The 25494-nt window shown below is 43.3% G+C and overlaps 1 protein-coding gene across 5 annotated transcripts in view; it reads right to left on the bottom strand.

Annotated features, from left to right (window-relative positions):
* The window catches only part of nf1a (neurofibromin 1a), a 134001-nt gene that overhangs the window by 85756 nt on the left and 22751 nt on the right, over positions 1 to 25494 (bottom strand). For all 5 annotated transcript variants that reach the window (XM_080006493.1, XM_080006495.1, XM_080006492.1 and 2 more), the window contains exons 5-14: positions 24977 to 25083; positions 23062 to 23129; positions 22723 to 22798; positions 20862 to 21019; positions 20176 to 20349; positions 15185 to 15313; positions 14794 to 14868; positions 14410 to 14541; positions 13975 to 14112; positions 1178 to 1291 (exon numbers count right to left, since the gene is read on the bottom strand). In XM_080006493.1, the coding sequence (XP_079862619.1) occupies positions 1178 to 1291; positions 13975 to 14112; positions 14410 to 14541; positions 14794 to 14868; positions 15185 to 15313; positions 20176 to 20349; positions 20862 to 21019; positions 22723 to 22798; positions 23062 to 23129; positions 24977 to 25083 (1171 nt within the window). The remainder of the gene's footprint in view (positions 1 to 1177; positions 1292 to 13974; positions 14113 to 14409; positions 14542 to 14793; positions 14869 to 15184; positions 15314 to 20175; positions 20350 to 20861; positions 21020 to 22722; positions 22799 to 23061; positions 23130 to 24976; positions 25084 to 25494) is intronic.

Raw genomic sequence — 25494 nt, 5'->3', positions numbered from 1 at the left:
GATAACCTTAACCCAGGTAGAGTTGTTGTGAGATTCAAATTGTGGGCTGACAAAGGTGCGAGTAGAGTGAAAGACTTAATAGAGATTGGATATAAATGTAATCTGACCAGCCGATTAACAGGCATGAGAACTGTAGAAAGCACAATTTCAAATACCTACAGGAGCTTTACATTTTCATAAATTCTCTGCTCAAAGGTGCCATCCATGTCCATCATAAAGAAATAACCAAAATGTTATGAGTATTTGGGGTCGACTGTCCAACTATTTACAAGCAGATATTACAGATTGCGAATGGGTATATAGATGCTGAAAAGCACAATCATGGACTATCAACACAGGACTGAAACAGATTTGGTATAAATGGTTATTTAGAACTCATGTGACCATATGTTTATTCCTGATCAGTGCACCAAATGTAATAAGGCTGTTGGTAACCTCCTTCACTGTGGGAATATCCAAAGATACAGGTGTTCAGGTAATAAGTGCTTTGCCGTGTGTCACAGATAATTGGTATAGACATTCCCCCTCAGGCTAAACTTTGTAGAAAGCAGTAGGGATACCTTGATCAGTCTTTGCCTCCTTCAGGCTAGGAGAGTGATTGCTTTGATGTGGGAAGTTATGGACGGACCGAGCCTGGATATGTCGGTGGTTGAAATAGTGTTACTGTGTAAATGTTGGTTTTGTGTAAATTTATCATGTGAACTACAACAATAAAAACAATGTTAAAACTAGTACTACCCATGTTGCCAAAAACCTGCCACGTAACATTGCAAATACTTATGCAAAATTTGGAGAAAACAACTAAAATAGATATTTATTTTCCATTACAGTTTCAAGAAGAGGGTTTCTTATTTGAGAAATAGGAATTGTTTGATTGACAACAATAATAGTGTAACCAAACTTTAGTAGTAGCTAAATTTTCATTCTCTCTCATTCCTCTTATTGGTCAGTCCTTTAAAACATACTTAAATGTATAGCAGCTGTTTTACATCCTTAATAGATGGAGAAATTACAATATAAAGCCTTCTCCATCAAAAATCCTGCACAAGTTATTCAACAGCATTATCAGTCTGATTTGAAACGCAACACACATAAGCACACAGACCAAAAGAAAATGTCCGAGCTTGGGTGATTAAGTTTTTTCCAAGCGCAGGAAACAAAGGAAATGGTGAATGACCTCCATAGCCTCTTGGGAGAGCTGCGTAGTGTTGGTTATGGGTACGAGCTGCACCAGGCCTTTGATGAGCTCTGCTGTGCTGCTCTGGATCTCTTGGGCCTGTTTCACCGGGTTCTGCAAAAATAATTGAAATCACACACACACACACACACACACACACACACACACACACACACACACACACACACACACACACACACACACACACACACACACACACACACACACACACGTGAGACGTGAGCAAAACAAATGTGCACAAAAATGTTTTCACGTAATCAAATTAAATTTGCACCTGAAAACTCAATGACTCTTAGTTAATACAGGGTTCTAGGACAAATACTGTATATGTACACACACACACGGGTCTCATTTGTGAGACGTGAGCAGAACAAATGTGTACAAAAATGTTTTCATGTAATCATATTTGCACCTGAAAACTCAATGACTATTAGTTAATACAGGGTTTTAGGACAAATACTGCGCGCACACACACACACACACACACACACACACACACACACACACACACACACACACACACACACACACGCGCACACACACACACACACGCACGCACACGCGCACACACACGCACGAAAGGTGAAGTGAATAACATGGATCATCCCATTGCAAAGGCACCTTTCAAGAGGTGGGATATATTTGGCAGCAAGTGAACAGTCAGTTCTTGAAATTGATGTATTGGAAGTGAAAGCGAAGCAGAAAATGGGCAAGCGTGAGAATCTGAGTGACTTTGACAAGTACCAAATTGTGATGGCTAGACGACTGGGCCAGAAAAACTCCAAAACGGCCGATCTTGTGGATACGAACAGCACCAGGCCTTTGATGAGCAGTGGTTACTACCTACCAAAGGTCGTGCAAGGAAGGACAACCGGTGAACCAGCGACAGGGTCATGGGCGCCCAAGACTCATTGATGCACGTGGGGAGCCAAGTCTTGCCCATCTGGTCTGATCCCACAGAAGAGCCACTGTCGCACAAATTGTTGAAAAAGTTAATGCTGGCTATGTTAGAAAGGTGTCAGAACACACAGTGCATCGCAGCTTGCGATATGAGGCTGCGTAGCCACAGATGGGTCAGAGTACACATGTTGATCCCTGTCCACCACCGAACAGTGCCTTCAATGGGCCCATGAGTGCCAGAACTGGACCATGGTGCAATGGGAGAAGGTGGTCTGGTCTGATGAATCACGTTTTCTTCTACACAATGTGGATGGCCAGGGTTAGGGTCCGATCCGATCGACCATCTGTGGGATGTGCTGAAACAACCGGCCCGATCCATGGAGCCCCATCTCGCAACTGAGCCCACTTACAGGATCTCCCGCCATCGTCTTGGTGCCAGATACAACAGGACATCTTCAGAGGTCTTGTGGAATCCATGCCCCAACGGGTCATGGTGTGATCGGTGTATATTGTGGCTTCAGAAATTACACTTTGTGTTGTAGATATAATTTTAAATGCATAACATTTTTGCCCCTCAATCTATACTCAATAACCCATAATGACAAAATGAACACATTCTTTGAAATTTTTGCAAATGTATTAAAAATCAAAAACTCAAATCTCTCATTTACATAGGTATTCAGACCCTTTGCTGTGGCACTCCACATTGTGGTCGGGTGCATCCTGTTTGCTTTCATTACCCTTGAGATGTGTCAAGAGCTTGAATGGTGTGGAATCCTGAAAATGCCACAATGATAAATAAATGAACAAAATAATGAATGAATAAATAAATAAACAAATAAATTTGGAAATTTAAAGAGGAATAAAGAAATGAATAACAGAATAAAATATAGGCGCAGGCAGCAATACACAGTGTCCAGTTTAGTCGTGTAAGGTACAATTTTCTGAGTTTCTGTAAATTTTTCACGAGTATTTATCATGCTCATGTGTTCGACCAATCACCGTGCACTTAGGTCGGGACCAATCATCGTGCACTTACGTCACTGAATGTTCCTCTTCAGTCGTTCAGTTTAAATATCCCTCATGAACGGTGTTTTAACAATAACCATAATTCCTGGATCATGCAGTGTGGACACAAAAGAAAGGGACGGTTGGTTCCTCCAAAGAATCCTAGAACCCCTTTGGAAAACGCATTCTGTGACCAATTATAGTTTTCAGGGTTTTGTAAAACACAGCATGAGTTACAGTGTTTCGAGTTTCCTCTCCAGCATCGGCTCAAGTTGTCTTCTTTTTTTTTTTTTTTTTACCTGTGCTGTCAGAATGCTTAGCATACAACACAGAGTATTTGTATGCCATTGCATCTAGGACACTTAATCAGAGTTCAACTTCTCAACCTGCAATGCCACTCTTTATTCATTCTTTAATCATCAAGAACTGCATGCAGTAACTTTGCCCTGTGGACGACCTGTGGGATGACAAGAGCACAGATTTTTGTTCCACAAGACTGCCACCAATCCCTCTCTTTTTAGAACAATCTTACCATGTTTTGGTCTATAAACAACTAATCACCATTACTTCTTCAAGAGGAGGAGAATCACCACGGATAACACAAATAAACATAGAAACATCAGACAACATGCATCGACAAAACACAAAAAATGAAGTCCAGGAAAGTTGGAACCGCAATTCAGCACATGGCCTCTTCCTGTGATAGATATGGCAGTAAAGGAGGAAGAAAAGGAGGATGTAATCAGGAGGGTGTTCAGGGGTGTGATTGAAACAGGTGCTGGTGGTGTGTGTGTGTGTGCCTGTGATAAGTTCGCCTGTGTGTTTGTGTCCACTAGTGAGAGCACAGCACTTGTCCCACCCCCACCTGCAGGCATAAGACGCAACCACAGGCGCAGAACCCGGGCTGCGGGCACCAGGCATGGACCACTGGCCCAGAGCCAGGTCCCATGCCGACAGAGGGACACCCCGCCAGTACAGTGTCGTGTTTCAGATACTTTTAACTTAAAAACGTCAAGAATCATACAAAATAAATAATAAAATAATAAATTAATTTTCCTCAGCGGAAGTAGGAAGTTCCCAGTTCCTGTTGTCGTGAATGCAGCACATCGACATGACCAGTCATCAGCTGCTTAGACTTAGTGGGCGGACCAAATCAAGTTGATTGACAGTTTTTGCTCGTCAGGAAAAGTATAGTTAGAGAAATATATACAGGAAAAAATGTATATAAAAAAAAAATATATAAAGATAATTTTAAACATTTGTATGTCAATAAATAAACTAATAAATTAAAAACATAATGGAACTACATAAAGAAATACATTTGGAAATAAATGACCAAGTAAATGTGAAAATAAATATAAAAATGAATAAAACAATACATGTGTAAAAAATAAAGCAGTAATAAATTCTGATTCACAACTATGTGTATTTCTATATTAATTTCGAGATTTATAAATCTTTATTTCCACATATTATTTATTCATTTTTTTATTCCTCATTTTATTTCCACATTTATTTATTATTATTATCATTGTGGCACTTTCAGGATACCATGGACTGGAGTCCAGCTGTGGAAAACTGAATTGTTTGGAAATAGTTTAGAAACGCACAGAACTGTGTATAGAGCTGTGACGGTATGAGTTTTTTCTTTCCAGGTGAAAAAGCTAGAACGACCGCAGTATTACGGCTTAACACACTAAAACAGTATCGTTTGAGTTAGCACTGCGCATTGGACCGTGCACTCCATTGGCATTGGACAGCCTAATCCCATTCGTCTGACACATGCAAAATAAATCCCCCATATATTTAATGGACTGTCCCTCCTCCTCACACGCAGTGAACAACACTCAAGTGACTAGCAGACCAACTGAAAAGTTATTTCTCCAGAAGTCCTTGACATGTGGAGAAATGACCTTGAACATAGGATGGCAGACAATGATGACAAGTAAAAAATGATTACCGTATTTTCCGGACTATAAGCCGCTACTTTTTTCCTAGGTTTTGAACCATGCGGCTTATACAAAGGTGCGGCTATTCTGTGGATTTTTCTTCCACCGCTAGGGGCGTGGAATTAGAATCAAAAATAAGATAGACGAAAAATCAATGCAAAGAAGAATATGCTACTTTTTCTTTAACAGATAGAACGCGGACGATAAATTACCAACTGGTAATTATTTTCAAATCCTCGCCCCTTCATCATGGAACCCACACGAAGAAGTTCGTATGATGCAAGTTTAAAGTTGAGGCCATCGACATCAGTGTGAATCGGGCATTTAAAGCTGCACTCCGGGTTGAGTGGGAGGCTTGGATGACAAGTGGTGAGAAGTCATTTACAAAAACTGGCCGCATGCGAAAAGCATCTTTTTCTGATGTCTGTCAGTGGACCCTAACAGCGTGGAGTGCTGTGAAAAAATCCACCATCACCAACGGGTTCCGAAAGGCTGGACTGCTACGCGAAGAGAGCGGCGCACCTTCAGAGTCAACTTCACCGGAGGATGACAGTGACACGGAGAGCGAGACTGATGGAGATAGATGTGACGAAGCGCTTCTGAGGCTGTTCAACTCCAACACGAAGAAGACGACTTCATGGGTTTCAGCGAAGATGATTAAAGTGACTTGTGGTTTCAAACACAGGAGAAATGAAGGTAAATAAATGCCGTTTTTTTTCTCTTGGTTCTGTTCCGTTTTAATCAGCAAAGTTGCTGCCGTGTTAAAAGGCACTGTTCGGAAAGAATCTGTTCAGGTACATACATGTACATTTACAGTTCAAAATCGTTCTGTACATGCAGTAAATATCTAATTTTTCAACATAGATATCTGCGGCATATAGCCCGGTGCGGCTTGTATATCTCTTTTTTTTTTTTAAATAGAGCGGATGCGGCTTATATACAGGTGCGCTCTATAGTCCGGAAAATACGGTATTGTGTTTATATTTCATATCATACACCATATGCACTCCTGAACATTCACCAGCAAAAAATGAAATATATATATATATATATATATACACACTATTTTACAAATTTACAAATTTTACTATTGGTTGAAGACAGTTATGACCTCAACCCCGCGGTGAGGTCACGTGACCACAGTATTGCGGTTATCGTCACAGCCATACCTGTGTATATAAGGTCCCACGATTCACATTGCAAGTCAGGACAAAAACCAAGCCATGAAGTCCAAGGAACTCTCTGTAGACCTCTGTGATAAAATTGAATAGATATGAGCAAGGGTACAAAACTGGACAAGGGTACAAAACAATTCCTAAAGCTTTGAGTGTTCCCGGGAGCACAGCGGCCTCAATAATTTTGAAATGGAACAAAGTTGGAACCACGAGGACTCTCCTTGGAGTTGGCCGTCCAGCCAACCTGAGTAACCAGGCAAGAAGAGGCTTGGTCAGGGAGGTAATCAAGAACAAAACAATGGTCTCATAAGAGAAGGCGATAGTGGCGCCGCCCCTTGCGGACACCTGCGCCAACGCTCTGGTCGACTTCGCACATTTTAGTATATTTTTCCATTTTTTACGATAATGTCCGCCAAAATAGCATCGGCAGTTCTCTCTTACATTACATTACATTGCAATTAGCAGACGCTTTTATCCAAAGCGACTTACAATTATTCAAACACCGACGGACGCAGCCATCAGGAGCAATTAGGGGTTAAGTGTCTTGCTCAAGGACACTACAGCATGCTAGCAGGAGGAGCCTGGGATCGAACCGGCAACCTTTAGATTACTAGACGAGTACTTTTTGGTACTTTTTATCTGTGGAGCTAGAGTGGCCGATACAGGTCTCAGGCGGAATCAGTGGTCCCGTCCTGCTTCAAGAGGTCCACCATCACTCCTGTCCCGAAGATCACCTCTCCTGCCTGCCTGAATGACTACCGTCCAGTGGCCCTCACCTCGGTGGTCATGAAGTGTTTCAAGAGGTTGATTAAGGATTATATCTGCGCCTGCCTCCCCCGCACCCTGGACCCGTTGCAGTTCGCATACCAGCAGAACAGATCCACAGATGACACGGTTTCCCAGGTACTGCACACCACGCTCACACACCTGGATGGCCAGAAGGGGGCCTATGTGAGATTGCTGTATTTTTTGTTTTTCAATTAAACTCATGGATGGAATTGTGTCTCAGGGCTCTTTGGATCACTAAAATCAATCTCAGACACCTGTGATAATTAGTTTTCCAGGTGAGCCCAATTAAAGGAAAACTACTTAAAAAGCACGTTCCACATTATTAAGCAGGCCACAGGTTTCAAGACTTGGACAGGGTATGAAAATATTAGATATTTCACGAAAACTTAAGCGTGATCATCATACTGTGAAGAGATTTGTGACTGATTCAAGGCACAGATGGGTTCATGCAGATAAAGGTGAGGAAGGAAAAATGAGAAAGGTTTCTGCCAAACAAATTCATCGGATTAAGAGAGCAGCTGCAAAAATGCCATTACAAAGCAGCCAACAGGTATTTGAAGCTGCTGGTGCCCCTGGAGTCCTCCGAACCTCAAGGGGTAGGATCCCCCAGAGGCTTGCAGTTGTGCATAAACCTACTATTCGGCCACCCCTAACCAATGCTTACAAGCAGAAACGGTAGCAGTGGGCCAAGAAATAAATGAAGACAAATTTTCAAACAGTCTTCTTTACTGATGGGTGCCGTGCAACCCTGGATGGTCCAGATGGATGGAGTAGTGGATGGTTGGTGGATGGCCACCATGTCCCAACAAGGCTGCGACGTCAGTTAGGAGGTGGTGGAGTCATGTTGTGGGCCGGAATCATGGGGAGAGAGCTGGTAGGCCTCTTTAGGGTCCCTGACGGTGTGAAAATGACCTCAGCAAAGTATATAGAGTTTCTGACTGACCACTTTCTTCCATGGTACAAAAAGAAGAACCGTGCCTTCTGTAGCAAAATCATCTTCATGCATGACAATACACCATCTCATGCTGCAAAGAATACCTCTGTGTCATTGGCTGCTATGGGCATAAAAAAAGAGAAACTCATGGTGTGGCCCCCATCCTCCCCTGACCTCAACCCTATTGAGAACCTCAAGCAAAAGATCTATGAGGGTGGGATGCAGTTCGCATCAAAACAGCAGCTCTTGGAGGCTATTCTGACATCCTGCAGAGAAATTCAAGCAGAAACTCTCCAAAAACTCACAAGTTCAATGGACGCAAGAATTGTGAAGGTGATATCAAAGAAGGGGTCCTATGTTAACCTGTAACTTGGCCTGTTAAGATGTTTTTGATTGAAATAGCCTTTGATTTCAGTAAATGAACTCCTAATGCTGCAAATTCAACAAATGACCATTTTCAGTTCTTTACAACCAGTGCATTTTGAGTTTATTTTTGACAAAAATACTGTTATCATTGGGAGGTTTGTTCAATAACATTCAAATTATTGAACGTAGTGGCGATAGTGGCGCCGCCCCCAGCGGTCGCCTGCGCCGGCGCGCCGGTTACTCTTTCACTTTTTAGTATTTTTTTCCTTTTTTTATCATAATGTACGCCAAAAAAACATCGACAGTTACCTCATACGACCACGATGCACTCATGGATATAAAAATGTCCCTAAACGAACAACTTTGGGACTTTTTATCCGTGGCAGCAGAGTGGCCGGCGGAAATCCTACACGGGAACACTCAACAACAACAAAAATGGAGCCGCTGTTCCATGAGCGGGCCCACGGAGGAAGCACCGAGGTAAACTAGGCAGCATTCGGGTCAGAATGAGGACGCAACCTTACCGTCCACCTCTGCCAAGCATCCTTCTTGCTAACGTCCAGTCCCTGGAGAACAAGATGGATGAACTTCGAGCGAGGATTAAATTCCAGCGAGACACGAGGAACTGTTGCGTCCTCTGTCTGACGGAAACATGGCTGAACCCACTGGTGCTGGATGAAGCCATACGTCCAGCCGAGGCCTTCTCCGTGTTCCGCGGCGACAGAACGGGAAAGTAGGGGAAATCCAAAGGCGTCTGCCTAATGGTAAACAACCGCTGGTTTAACGCCAACAACACCAAATTCCTCTCCCACTCCTGCTCGCCGAGCCTGGAACAGCTGACCATCCTATGCCGTCCATTTTATCTCCCCCGGGAATTTAGCACGGTCATCATTACAGCCGTTTATATCCCACCGCGAGTGGACACCGACGCAGCTCTGTCGGTTCTGTACAATGTGTTGTGCGGATTTCAAAACAAACATCCCGACGCGGCTGTGGTGGTGACTGGGGACTTTAACAGGGCCAGCCTTAAAAAAGTTCTGCCTAATTTCCACCAACACATCACGTGTGCCACCAGGGGAGATAGAACTTTGGACCATTGTTATACACCTTACAAGAACGGACACAAGACCGTCTCACTCCCTGCTTTCGGGAAATCAGATCACGCCACGATTTCGCTGGTTCCTGTTTACAGGCCTCTGATCGCGCGGGATCTGGTGATGACGAGGGAAGTGAGGCGGTGGACGGACCAATCGGAGGCTGCACTTCAGGACGCTCTGACTGACGTAGACTGGGACATGTTCCAATCAAGTTCAAGTGACGTCAGCGAGTTTACGGAGGTTGTAGTAAGTTTTGTAACTACGCTAGCGGATGATATCGTTCCCACGGTGAAAGTTCGGATATTCCCAAACCAGAAACCATGGGTTGATAAATCCATCCGCTGCGCTCTGAATGCTCGCACGGCCGCTTACGACGACGGTCTTGTATCTAGTAATATGGACAATTACCATGCGTTGTACAATCTGCGGAGGGCGGTGAGGGATGCTAAACGGACGTACAGGGAGACGGTGGAGCTACAGATGGAGCGGGGGGACACAAGACGCTTGTGGCAGGGGCTGCGGACTATTACGAATTACAAGAGCAGCTCCCCCCCAGCCACAAGTGTGGACGCCTCCCTAGCCAACCAACTGAACTCCTTTTATGCGCGGTTTGAGTCTGGCAGCAACACCCCTAGCTCGCCGGCTAATTGGAGTTACACCGCTGGGGATGAGCGCGCACTCTCAGTGTCCGTGCACAAGGTCAGGAGGGCTTTGATGCGGGTGAACACCAAGAAAGCTGCGGGCCCAGATGGCATATCTGGGCGAGTACTGAAGACCTGTGCTAACCAGCTAGCTCCGGTGTTCACTACAATATTCAACATCTCCCTGGCTGAATCAGTGGTCCCGTCCTGCTTCAAGAGGTCCACCGTCGTTCCTGTCCCGAAGATCACCTCTCCTGCCTGCCTGAATGACTACCGTCCGGTGGCCCTCACCTCGGTGGTCATGAAGTGTTTCGAGAGGCTGATTAAGGATTACATCTGCGCCCCCCTCCCCCGCACCTTGGACCCATTGCAGTTCGCGTACCGGCAAAATAGATCCACGGATGACGTGGTCTCCCAGGAACTGCACACCACGCTCACGCATCTGGATGGCCAGAAGGGGGCCTATGTGAGAATGCTGTTCATCAATTATAGTTCAGCTTTCAATACCATAGTCCCCACCCGACTGGCTGTCAAGCTGATGGAGCTCGGACTGAATGCTCCGCTGTGCGCCTGGATCCTGGACTTCCTCACAGCCCGGCCCCAGGTGGTCAGGGTGGGGAAGTACATGTCAAGCTCCCTCACCCTGAATACAGGATTCCCCCAGGGCTGCGTCCTCAGCCCCCTACTGTACTCCCTGTACACACATGACTGTGTGGCCAGGTCCAGCTCCAACACCATCATCAAGTTTGCTGACGACACCGTGGTCGTGGGCCTGATCACCGACAGCGATGAAAAGGCCTACAGTGAGGAGGTGGCTGATCTGTCACTCTTGTGTCAGGACAACAGCCTCCACCTGAACGTCAGCAAAACCAAGGAGCTGATTGTGGACTTTAGGCGAGGATCACAATCGAGGACGCACGCGCCCTTGTTGATCAATGGGACTTCTGTCGACAGGGTGAGCAGCTTCAGATATCTGGGAGTCCACATCACAGAGGACTTAACATGGACTGTACACACAGACACTCTGGTGAGAAAGGCGAGGCAGCGTCTTTACCACCGCAGGCAGCTGAGGAAATTCCGGGTCTCGGCGAGGATCCTCAAGTCCTTCTACTCTGGAGCAGTGGAGAGCATCCTGACAGGCAACATTACTGCCTGGTTTGGGAGCTGTACTGCTCAGGACAGGCGGGCCCTGCAGAGGGTGGCGCGTTCAGCTGAACGTATCACTGGAAATACCCTCCCCCCCTTGCAGGAGTTATACACCAGGAGGTGTAGTAGCAGAGTCCGCAGGATCATGAAGGATCCTCATCACCCCAACAACGGACTGTTCCAGCTGCTGCGGTCAGGCAAGCGCCTCCGCAGTCACACAGCGAGAACAGAGAGACAGAGTTTTTTCCCGCAAGCCATTAGAACTGTCAATGCTGACCTCACCAGGGGTCCTCACTGAGCCACACACAGGCTCCACTACCTACTGTACTATATGTAGCATACTGTACCGCATAATGTGTCACTGTTCAGGGTTGTCCGTGATGCCGCATTGCTGCGCCATACTGTTGTATACTATGCTGTATTATCCCAAACACTACCTCACTTTATTCACATTCACATGCCACTTTAATTCACATGCCACTTTAATGCAGATATCTGTATATACATAAGCATATTCCCTCTATCTATTCCATTTTATTTCATTTTAATTCTATATATTTTTATTTTATAAGTATTCAACTTACTGTATTACGTTTTAGGAGTCAGTTAGTCGGTCTATTAGAATTTTTTTTTTATTGTGTGTTATCACGGGTGCGTTGCATTACATTTCACTGCATATATGTATGAAAGTATGTATATGTATGTGACAAATAGAAATCTTGAATTATACGGTTGATGACTTGAAAATTATGACTGTCATTTGCATCGACTGTTAAGGAAAATCTGAGAAAAATATCATTTGCATAATAATTTGGATCACGGTGCACCCGACCCACACACCCACACACAAAAACACACACACACACACACACACACACACACACACACACACACACACACACACACACAGACACACAGACACACACACACACACACACACACACACACACACACACACACACACACACCTCAAAAAAAGTTAGGGATATTTGGCTTTCAGGTGAAATTTATGGAAAATGTAAGTTCACGCTACAGTGATATTATATCATGAAAGTAGGGCATTTAAGTAGAAGCATGCAATGGTGATTTCCTCATCTCAAACAATTTTTTGAAACAAAAGGCCAACAAAAGTGGTGGGTATACCCCAGCAAAGAATGTCTGTCTCAATAACTTGTCATGTGCCTTTGAGCATCAATTACAGCTTGACAACCACGTCTCATGCTGTTCACAAGTCAACTTATTGTATGCTGAGGCATGGCACCCCATTCTTCTTGAAGGGCGGCCCTCAGGTCATTGAGGCTCTGGGGTACAGAGCTATGAGTTCTCTACACGGCGACTCAGCTGATCCCATGGGTTTTCTATGGGATTCAGGTCTGGAGACCCCAGTCTCCAGCAGCCGTTCCCTTATGATGCAACCTCGATGAGCTGGAGCATTGTCGTCCATGAAGATGAAATTAAGCCTGTGTTGTTCATGCAGGGGCACAATGACTGGATTAATTATGTTATTCAGGTAGTATGGGCTTGTCACTGTCCCATTCACAAAGTGTAGGGCAGTTCTGTATTGACTAGACACACCTGCCCACACTGTAACACCACCACCACCAAAGGCTCGTTTGGTGACAAAAGTGGCTGATGCATAGCGCTCTCCTTGACGTCTCCAACATCATTGGCTGCCATCATTACTGCTCAACATGAATCGACTTTAATCAGAGAACAGCACTGAGGCCCACTGGTCCCTCGTCCGGCGTAAATGCTCCCTGGCCCATGCAAGACGATGATGCCTGTGCCTGGTGGTGTGGTCAGGTACCCTTACAGGACGTCTAGCACGCAGACCACGCTGATGGTTTCGAATGATCTGACGTGACACTTGGGTGCCTCTCACCTCCCTTAAATGTGCCTGGAGTTGAGTGGCATTCATAATCCGGTTCCGCAGGGCACTGTTCATAATGAAGCGGTCATCAGTATGGGATGTGGCCAAAGGACGTCCACTTCTATCCCTTTCTGTGACTCTTCCAGTCTCTCTATATCTCTGTTGCAACCTGCTGATGACACTCTGTGACACTCTAAGCTCAGTGGCCACTTCCCTCTGAGAACATCCTGTTTGAAGCCTCGCTATGGCGAGGTACTGTTGATCAATTGTTAGGTGTCGTCTTGGTCTCATGATGTCAAAATATGAATAGAAGGATGAAGAGGACTGTTTAAATACCAATTCTAATTGAACCAGGAACCGATTGGTCGATTCATGGATCAAACACCTGTTGTGAATTTTGCTGTTCAGCTCCTTTTTAGAGAACAGCAAGTTGTGCAAAAAGTACTGAAACAGTGAACAGGTGGACATGCGCATTCAAAAGTTTAGAGAAGGTCAAATTAAGTTCACCTGTAAAAGGTTATAGTGCATTTTCGGTTCATCCTGAAATTTCACCCGAAAGCCAAATATCCCTAAGTTTTTATGAGTAGCGTATAACTGGCAAACACACACACACACACACACACACACACACACACACACACACACACACACACACACACACACACACACACACACACACACACACACACACACACACACACACACACACACACACACACACACACACAGGCTGAGTTGATAAAACATTTTAAATAATTCAGGAACAGGAAGATGTACTGTATATTTGTTTATGTTTGGGCCATAAGCACACAGATAACTGAGACACCTCATTTTATAGGACTCCTATCAGAGAAATATAGAAATAGGATTTTCGAGATGTCAGAGGGAGATGCAGACTCACATGCAGCATGAGCTTGGGGTCAGCATGGATCAACTTGACCAATGCAAGCAGGAGGCACTTGTAACTGCGCGTGTCCAACTCGGTAGCTTTCTCTTTGAACTTAAGGCTGGTGGTCATCTTTTCTTTAAAGGTGAGACTCTGTCAAAGGTGAAGGATTGAGAATAGCAGTAGTTTAAAAGATCAAAGTCTACAAGTCTAAATAACAGAATGGGCTGGAAGCTACCAAAAGAAAACATTCCTGTCCTTTTTCCCGACGTTTAGGAAACAACATTACCTTGATAAACAAGCCAATCACTTTATTAGAAGTCATTTAAGAATATGAGGTTCTCAAATAGCTTTTCACAGTAACATTTAAAATAACAAACTGCCCAGGGATTAATTAAGTGTTAACCCAAAAGATGTGTGTTGAATATTTGCGTGACATTCCCTCCTCACCGGTGTCATGCGCAGTGGAGGGTGTGTGCTGAGGCCTTGGATGACCCGGTTAAGAGTATCCGAGAACATGAACCGCAGCTTTCCGGAGTAGCAGTACACGGCATCGATCTTCGGCCACCAATCTAGGTGGGACTGGGTCCAAGGCAGAGGGTCAAAAGATGGACATAATTTGAGAACAACAAAAAATAATCTAAGAGTCAATTAATTTATGGCTTGTGGATTAATGAATTCTGACTCCAATAAAATTCAGAGCAATTAAGTGTGAATAGTATTGCCACATATGAATGAGTTCCCTTTATCTTCCTAAGTTCACTGTCTTTGCTTTTCATGGACGATGCATGTTCATGTTCATGTCCAGTTATCCTGCCGTGGCTAGGGACTCACATTGGTAATTATTCTGTGCAAGGAGTTGACCAGGACAAAGTGGAAGGTGGAGGGAGAGGAAGAGGCCAAGCAGACCTGTGAAGAGAAAAAAACGCAAAATCACTCGAAGCAACATTCATGGAAGAAAACAAACCAGCAAGTTCTTAATAACACTGGAAAAACCATGTGCAGTCAATCTATTTCAACCGTTTTCCCTTATCTGTGTTCCATTGTAAACATAACATCTGACAAAACATGTTTTCTTTTTTGAGAAATTGTATTTACACTTTGCTCCAATTTATTTAGCTGCAACACTAACTGAATGTTCCAACCTCTAGACAATGTCTTGAAAATACTTTCTTGAAGAACCATGTAGAAGCAGGATTCAAGCTATGTTTTTTTTGCCGTGTACCTTAAAGTGCTGATTATTGTGTGGGTTGATGCGGAAGCAGGACACAAAACAGTCCATCATGAGGTCCACATCGGTGTTCTGGCTGCCTGTGCCACGCCAGAAAGGCTTGGCTGGGTTAAACAACAATGCCTGATAAAATAGGAAGGCCACATGTCACTTCATTTCAACTCACAGTTGCTGTTGGTAGTAGTTTCCTGACAAAGGGGAGTCTAATAGACAAACAATGTCTGTTGGAAAGTCAGAGATTAAGATGGAAATTGAAAGATTGACTTCCACTGTCAATTGGAGGTTAAAGGACCAGTGTGTTAGATTTAGTAGCATCTAGCGGAACAGACTTTACAGTAATGAAATTTTAACGAGAAGCCGTCTGGACTTTGAGAGAGAATATGTGACACACCACAGCAAAAGCCGCCATCTTGCGCATTTTGAAAATCGCCACAACAGCCAAATAAGTAAAAATAAACCTTTGAGGGAAAACTAGATTTTTCCGGATTCATGTTCCTTTGTGTTTGTTTTTTTTAATCTCTCAACGTATTTTCAAAATCGTGTTTGATTTTTAAATAGTAGAAAAATGTTAAACCGTGGAATTAAATATTCCCGTTAGATTACATGGGGAAACACAGCTCACTTATCGAGACGCGGAACAGCGCTTAATAACGCTGATCAATTGTTTCCTTTAAAGCGAACGTCCAGGTGAAGATCATTCAACCATATTCCATGTGATATGAAGTCACAATATGAAACCTTTTTGATAGAATTCAAACTTTAAATCGTACTACTCTAACACACACTGTTGTGAAATAGTGAAGAAGAAAAACCCTTTGGGTCACGCACCCACGTCACTTCCGTAAACAGATGGTTAAAGCACAGCACGGGGGTGTTTCGGTCTCACTCGTCTGCGAAAACTTTCTTCTCCGTATCATTATGGATTACGTGAAGCGGGTGGTGAAAGCTCTGAATCATATTTCGGACCTTAATCTGACCAGTGCGAGAAATCCAAGTCAGTGTTAGCAGAGCGTACTGGACTTCATTTTTCCGCGATGATAGTCAGTTCTCCGCCAGCGACGCGGAGCACGACAGCACTGCTGAATCTGATATTACTCCGGACTTGGAGAACATTTCAAATAGTGGATTTCAAACTTAATGTGACGATGAAACATAATACTTTCAAGAACCACCGGAGGAGACCGACCATACGTCCGTTGTTGTTACAACGGAAGAAGTCGATGACGCGATGAAGTCTGCTGAGGTTGGTGACAGATTTTCAGTTGGCGAGAACTGGTGGTGACGAGGGAAGTGAAGCAGTGGACGGACCAATCAGAGGCTGCGCCACAGGACGCACTCGCTGACGTAGACTGGGACATGTTCCAATCAAGTTCAAGGGACGGAAGCGAGTTTACGGACGTAGTGGTGAGCTTTGTGGCTACACTAGCAGACAGCATCGTTCCTACTGCGAAAGTTTGGATATTTCCAAACCAGAAACCGTGGGTTGATAAATCCATCCGCTGCGCTCTGAATGCTCGCACGTCCGCTTACAACGACGGTCTTGTATCCTGAAATATGGACAATTACAAAGTGGCGTCGTACAATCTGCGGAGGGCGTTGAAGGACGCTAAACGGACGTACAGGGAGATGGTGGAGCTACAGATGGAGCGGGGGGACACAAGACCATTGTGGGAGGGGCTGCGGACGATAACAAACTACAAGAGCAGCTCCTCCCCAGCCACGAGTGTGGACGCATCCCTAGCCAACCAACTGAACTCCTTTTATGCGCAGTTTGAGTCTGGCAACAGCACCGCTAGCTTGCCGGCTAATTGGAGTTACACCGTTGGGGATGAGCACACACTCTCAGTGCCTGTGCACGAGGTCAGGAACGCTCTGATGCGGGTGAACACCAGGAAAGCTGTGGGCCCAGATGGCATATCTGGGCGAGTACTGAAAACCTGTGCTAACCAGCTAGCTCCGGTGTTCACTACAATATTCAACATCTCCCTGGCTGAATCAGTGGTCCCGTCCTGCTTCAAGAGGTCCACCGTCGTCCCTGTCCCGAAGATCGCCTCTCCTGCCTGCCTGAATGACTACCATCTGGTGGCCCTCAATTCGGTGGTCATGAAGTGTTTCGAGAGGCTGATTAAGGATTATATCTGCGCGTCCCTCCCCTGCACCTTGGACCCGTTGCAGTTTGCGCACTGGCAGAACAGATCCACGGATGACACGGTCTCCCAGGTACTGCACACCACGCTCACGCACCTGGATGGCCGGAAGAGGGTCTATGTGAGAATGCTGTTCATCAATTACAGTTCAGCTTTCAACCCCATAGTCCCCACCAGACTGGCTGTCAAGCTGAAGGAGCTCGGACTGAATACTCCGCTGTGTGCCTGGATCCTGAACCTTCTCACAGCCCGGCCCCAGGTGGTTAGGGTGGGGAAGCACATGTCAAGCTCCCTCACCCTGAATACAGGATCCCCCCAGGGTTGCGTCCTCAGCCCCCTACTGTACTCCCTGTATGCACACGACTGTGTGGCCAGGTCCAGCTCCAACACCATCATCAAGTTTGCTGACGACCCCCTTGTCGTGGGCCTGATCACCGACTGTGATGAAAAGGCCTACTGCGAGGAGGTGGCTGGCCTGTCACTCTGGTGCCAGGACAACAGCCTCCACCTGAATGTCAGCAAAAATAAGGAGCTGATTGTGGACAAGGATTACAATCGAGGACGCACACGCCCTTGGGGATTAATGGGACTTCTGTCAACAGGGTGAGCAGCTTCATCTACCTGGGAGTCCACATCACAGAGGACTTAATATGGACTTTACAAACTTATACACCAGGAGGTGTAGTAGCCGAGTCCGCAGGATCATGAAGGATCCTCATCACCCCAACAACGGACTGTTCCAGCTGCTGCGGTCAGGCAAGCGCCTCCGCAGTCACACAGTGAGAACAGAGAGACTGAGACTGAGTTTTTTCCCGCAAGCCATAAGAACTGTCAATGCTGACCTCACCAGGGGTCCACACTGAGCCACACACATAGGCTCCACTACCTTCTGTACTGTATGTAGCATACTGTACCGCATACTGTGTCACTGTTCTGGGTTGTTCGGTGTTACCGTATTGCTGCGCCGTACTGTTGTATACTGTGCTGTATTATCCCACAAACACTACCTCACTTTATTCACATGCCACTTTAATGCACATATCTGTATATACATAATTGCCTCTCTCATAAACATAAGTCGACGCCATATACGTAAGCCTATTCCCTTTATCTATTCCATTTTATTTTATTCTCTATATTTTTATTTTATTCTATAAGTATTCGACTTACTGTATCACGTTTTAGGAATCAGTTAGTTAGTCTAGTAGAAAGAAATTTTCCTAGGACATATTGTGTGTAATCACCGGGTGTGATGCATTAAATTTCACTGCATATATATATGTATGAAAGTATGTATATGTATGTGACGAATAAACCTCTTGAATCTTGAATGCTCCTATCCCACTGACATCCACAGTAAGACAATGACCTTAGAAGATCAGACCAATTTTACAGTTAGAACTGGCCAAGAGACAGACACAGCCATTACTGGCCTTTGTCTCTGGAACCCAGCCAGCTCTGGAAACATTGCCCTGCTGAACAGCAGGGGAAGGGGGAAGGGTTCCAAAATGGCTGGGCCAACGACCTACTGGCCATTTCCATTGGTGTTACCCTAAGCACAGATTCCTATCGTGTACAATTAGTATTTATTCCTTATTCTGATATGTATTGTTCGGCTTCTGGCTTCATCCTCTTGGATTTCAAAGATTCAATCTCAGAAATTTTCAGAGAATTTTTTTTGTATGTATTTATGTTCTTGCATTCCAAAGATTGATTCACGTTATGTGTTGTGAGATCCTTGCATTCCAAAGATGTGTACGATTTTGTCTTCTTTTATTTTATTTACCACTGGACTGTGAGAACACAGGCGGGATTTTTTCAGGAGCGAGCAGAGCAGCAGCAGGAAACTGAGTTTTTTGTATTTACTTTGTTTGGAGAAAAGATTGTTCTGATCGGAGCTGCAGGTAGTAATTTACATTTTACTACCAGCATTCCCCTCTGGCAAAATGTTTTTGAGTAACTTAAAAGTAGTGTAATATGTAACTTCTTTTTACACAGTAGTGTAACTACACTACTGTGTAATAAGAACCAAGTAGTGTAATAAGCAACTTATTCCAAAGTCTAGTTTTGCTAAAGCTCTTAACTTTTGTGGTGTGTTGTTTAAATATGGTCATATTTTTGTTATTATTTATAATTTTTAATATTCAAATAAAAGTTACTTACTGAGAAACAAGTGTTTTTCTTGTCCGGAGACAAAGGCCAGAGATAGCTGTGTCTGCTCTCTTGGCCAGTTCCAACTGTTAAATTGGTTTGATCTCCCAAGATCATCGTCTAACTGTGGGTGTTACAGGGAGGGGAGCATATTCTCTCTCCAAGTTTAGACAGCTTCTCCTTACAATTGCATTTCTGCCAAGTCCGTAGCCCAGAAGGGAGAAACCAAACCCTGGCTCTAGAGAGGGCCTTTGGCGAATTGTCACTGTAGGTTCTCCTACACCAGATCCCACTAAATCTTACACACTGGTCCTTTAATAGCACGGTATTGAAATTAAAATAAATAAGTTGTTCTCGTTGCCATTTGTGAAAAAAAATTATTGTCCCAGTGTCTTTTCCCCCTTGAATTTTCACCTGAATCCTAAACTTGATGAGAATTATTTTCATTACACGATATGCCCTGATCTAAAAATGCACGTCAATTATTTTTATGATCCTCTCGTGTTTAAGTACAATCCACCACTCTTGCTGCTCTCCCTATAAACACTCGTCAAAAGCTGCTGTAGTTAACTTTGAGATCGCAAGTAACGGAGTATTTTGATAGATACTGTTCTTGGATAAACTTTGTTGCATCACTGCTCATGTACTTCTAACCACCCGAGGAACTAACTTAGTGACTAGTCTGACCTTGAGATCCATGACGATGGACTGGACAAGGAGGAAGATAACAGAGTTATCCTCCCAGTTAATGTAGGTAGAGGCCTTGCACAATTTCACACAGGCAATGGCTGCGCTCTCCATCAGCTGCTTGCTCCCTCCCTGGCCAGCTAACGCCCTCCGCAAGTTGTCCAGGAACTGTTTCTGGAAGACACACAATGAAATAGCCTATATTAATAAGTTCCTCTTGGCATAATTCAGGTATGTGAGATCATAAATAATCATGTCAGATTTGAGTTAAAATCCTTTACAGAGACATTTAGAATAATGTATTCTATTTGTTTCTATGGAAGCATGCACAGCATGACGGGACTTTGGTGCGACAAGCCAAGACATTTCAGCACAACCTTGGCTCTTCTGAATTCCTGCCTACAAAAATAGAAATTTGACAAACTGCTTCAAGTACACTCTCTGCTAGACAGCATGGGGCAGAAGAGGCCTACATGGAAAACTTTTTTTTTTGTTTGTTCGTTTTATTCCTGTAACATAGAATTAAGAGCTTAAACACAAAAAGGAACCTCTATTTAAACAGAGTTTGGCATCTCATTGTCCCCCAGGTTCATGTGACAGATTTGTAGTTGCTATATATAAATGACTTTTACTTTACTACGAAATGGAATCGAAAAAGTCAAATCATTTGCATGGGCTCATAGTACCTTGTTGGCCTTGCTGTCCTCCACAGTGTCCTTTGAGATGGTCTGTGTTATTTCTGGACAGAGGATGAGGAGAATGATCTGCAAGGGCCACACCGCTGCCTTCCTCTTGGCACTCTCTGCAAAGCTGTCCACCAGGTCAAACAGCTTCTCAGCTGCCTCTGAGAGTCACACACACACACACACACACACACACACACACACACACACACACACACACACACACACACACACACACACACACACACACACACACACACACACACACACACACACACACACACACACACACACACACACACACACGTTAAATATAATGTGCACAATCTTTAAGATTAGTCAGAGCAAATGTTGTTGCAGTTTCAGTTACTATGTTGTCTTAAAATTCCATTTTAGTTTGACCAATTTTAGTGACGTTTTTATTTTTAGCAAAGAAAACAGAAAGGACACAGGAAAATAAATTACATTACTAAGGCCAAACAACCACTGGACTACGTGGAAATAAAAGTTCAGCTCTAAGCAAACTGTTACATGAGAGGTTGAGAGGTTGAGAGGTTGATCGAGGGTTAGGGTTCAATTTCCTGTTACACACTGACCAAGAAGATAACATTTATTAAAAAAAAAAATTTAGATTGTCATCTTTATTTTTTTTATAAATGTTATCTGTTATCTTGAAAATAAGAATCAAAATGTTGTTTAAGTCTGTTTCAATGGTATTTAAGTTAGTTGTGTGCGATGCTCTGTAATTTCAGAGTGAGTGCTTGTTTCAGATTCCACAAACCTACAAACTTAGTCTGAACTGATACACGTGGGGGATTTCATGGGTATCCTGCAAACTTTGGCAACAATGGCAAACGTAATTTCTTGTGAAATTAAGGATGCGCTGATCACCGGTGTTTTAATTTATATTTGCATGCAGAAGAATACGTCCTTTTGGGTACTAATAATTTATACTATTTGCTTATGTTAATTATGCCTTTAATCAACAAATATTAAAACATTATTGATATTTGTGACAAAGATACAGAATTTAAATGGAAAGTCTACACTGAACTTGTTTAACTGATTGACAGACCAATGTCTTTGTGGCCGGCGTGTGTGTTTGTGTGTTTAGAACAGCAGTGGAAGTGGTAGATTTCACATCTCCCGTGTTCCCGTCCACAGAGAAGTATGAGTTTCATGTCCCAGAAGACAAGAAGCTGAACAAGAAGATAGATACTCTGACTCTGTATAACTGAGTCATGTTGTGGGCTATGTATTTCTTCCTTTAGGGGAGTAGAATATTTGTTTCACAATTTGAGCATGATGTTTTTTTTCAATGTCTCGGTTAAGCAAAGGGCATCCAGACAAATGTATTATTCACAGCTTTGTTTAAGAGAGGGAAAAAGATCGGTATTGGGTTCATGGTTGCGGTATCGGACATGAAAGTGGTATCGAGCCATACCTATAGAAAAGGAGCTGGATCTAATCTCACGGATCTAGATCTGAATGTTATTTGACTGAGAAGTTCAACTGGGACCTGAACCTAAATGACCAGAGCGGGGACCTCCCTCTCTGTCTTTAAGAAGCACTTGAAGACCCAGCTCTTCAGTGAGTACCTCCTGTCCTAACCTACAATTACTTAGCACCACCTTGCAGTATTTATTGTTACACTAATGTTGTTGTTACACTAATCTCTGTCGCAATGTAGCTTGAATGTTATTCTCCCTTGTAAGTCGCTTTGGATAAAAGCGTCTGCTAAATGACTAAATGTAATGTAATGTAATACTGAATCATCTCCTGTCACGAAAAATTTGGGACAAAGTATTCAACGGTTTCGCTTCCATGTAACGTAGTTTAAAACATACTCCACGTCTATCCCCACCTGCCATGTCTGCCTGCGGTCGCTGGTAGAGCATGGTGAACTCATCTGGGTAGTTCTCAACCCAGTTCCAAAATGCCTGAGAAAAGAGGAAAGTATTATGTTAATGTATGTAAGACCTAATGATCTCTAATTCTGAAGAAGGAAAGCAGGATTTAGCAAATTTCTCCACCTTTTCTTTTATATGGATTTATTGCACTGCACCTTCCATGAAGTTATATTGCAGCATTGAAGCTAGTATTTCCATTACACTAAGGAATATGAGCAAAATAAATGTATATTGCATAAGCAATAATTATGGTGAGGGTGAGGCTGGAAAGAAATGTACTAGGTGAGAAATACCTTTTCTAAACTGTTAATGACCGCTAGTTGGGCTGGCTTCTTGAGAGCTTTAAACTTTAATACAGTTTCTGTAAGAAATAGGAAAAAAACAAACAAAAAAAAACAAAACACCATTACAGCATACAAGGAATGGTTAGCACATACAGTATACTGTAGCAGAAATAGCAGTTCATAACACTTGCATTGGTTTATGGCCATTGGTCAACGTCAATAATTATTTCCCCCACCATTCCAGGCTTTCCAGCTTTCCAGGTAAAGCGTTTTACATAGGCTTGGCAATATCCCAAATTTGATATCATGATGCAGTGACAGAGAAAGTTTTCCCATTACGCACGGTTGCGCACAGTGTTTTTTTGGTTCATTCAAATACAATAAATACATCTACAATAAAAACACTGTTTTCTTTGGAGAGACAGTGAACCTATATTGCCGGATCACGGAGAACAGATCATAAGTTGCCCGTGCGTTCACGTAACAGGGAATTATAAATATATTTTTATGTGTATGAACCTTCCGCGTCAGGACACGGACACAAAGTCGAACGCGGCTCTCCATGCTCCCAGATCGCCATGCCCAATCCTTACAAATCCTAAAAACAGTGTGGGGACGGGGCGCAGAGGAACAGGGCACGACTCTTAAAGATTATTTTCTGTGCATAACACACGGAGGGGGTGATCGGAAGGACAGTCAGAGAAAGTGTCCCCATGACGCACGGTTTCATTCCATAAGGAGAGGTTAAATAAAATAACCTATATCTAGAAAAAGAACACACCGTTTTGGCGCGCAACGCATCATCCGTGCCTTCGGAGCTGCAACTTAATCACCATCCACGTCACACGCGCCACCGCATCAAAATCCTCCATCTGCTTCCTTGCTGTTGCGTGCACATACTGTACATATTCTCCGTGTGCAATTTAGATACTGTGAAATTATCGCATATGCCGCCAAATATCGCGATACCGATATTGAATATCAGCCCAAGCCTAGCTTTACAGAGAATAAATTATTACAGAATATTATTGAAAACTATTTGTGACTTGGCTCGTCTTCAGCTTAAAAGGCTGATAGCAAACGTAGAGACAGAATGAACAACAGAAAAACTCAACATACCAGCTTACTAGGGCTGTAGGAATGAAATACAAAAATAATTTGAATATTAAAAAAGGTAACACTATTTGAATGCTGAAATTGCCATTCGACTGTATTTTTTTTTTCCAATCAATAAATAATTGATTAAATGTTTTGGCTAACATTAGCGAATCAATTCACATGTGATGAACAATACGGAGTATAAATTCTGTTACACTTCCGACCTCAGAAATGGCAGAAAACTTTGAACAGGAGCTCGTCACTCCCAAGAACTTAAAAAGCAGCACGTGGAAATTATTTTGATTTCCATTAATAAATGGAACTATAACAAATACAAACTTTGTCATCTGTTTTATCTGCAAAGATATGCAGCCGATTAACACCTTACAGGGGTCTGGATTTAAAGATTTAATCCACAAGCTTGAGCCAAGGTACATGGTCCCAAGCTACCCGAACATCACCGAAAGAGTTCTCGAGCCAGATAGTGCTTTGAGGTGTTGGAATGCCCTTCAGCGGACCAAATATGCATAACATCTATTTGGTGTTGATAGTGTGGGCGGTGGGCGCATGGTCATAAGTAAATCTGATAAACAGCACTTAATTTGAACATTACAAATTTGAATTTATTTTAATATTAAAAATAATAAAGCATACACATTTGAATGGGATTATAGAGGAATATCTGCAGCCTGACAGCTTACACATAAAAACAAAAACAAACCAAAAAAAAAAAAGCAATTTAGTTTTATGTCCCCCCTTTTACTGGGAAGGCACCTTGAGAACTAACTCATGGTGCTAGCTTGGACAGTGGACATTGGACAGTAACCTTGTAGCAGCCTCTTGAGTTTGGAGCAGTCCACATTGATATACTGCATCAGCTCAATGTCGTGGACGTCTACAGTATCCTCAGAACACACAGTCAGTTCCTGCAACCTAGGAATAAGGAAGAAAAAAAAAATTGATATAAATATTTCTTAAAAAATAAGAGCAGGAAAAATTAATTATGGAATGCACAGTATTTGTGCCTTTGTTAATTCAGACTTTTTTTCTTAGGTTGTGTTTGTCCTTTATCTAGTATTCCATATATGATTTCATACAGTTGAAATAGAACTGGGTAGTGTACTATACCAGGTCTAGAGAGTGAATTCACATAAACAAATGCGCTATTCGAACATTTTACTCAATGGTATTCAAATTATTAATATTTTTAAATATATATAGAAATGTTTTTGTTTTAATAATGTAACATGAATATTAAGTCTTCTAAAGAAGTTGCATCATAACTCTATAACCATTTCATAACCAAACATATAATACTCAAAATAAATTTGCCTACTTGCAATA

The sequence above is a fragment of the Zeus faber genome (genome assembly GCF_960531495.2).
Source record: "Zeus faber genome assembly, chromosome: 9".
Lineage (NCBI taxonomy): Eukaryota > Metazoa > Chordata > Actinopteri > Zeiformes > Zeidae > Zeus > Zeus faber.
The sequence above is the reverse complement of the archived record's forward strand: the minus strand, read 5'-3'. Positions and strand labels throughout refer to the sequence as shown.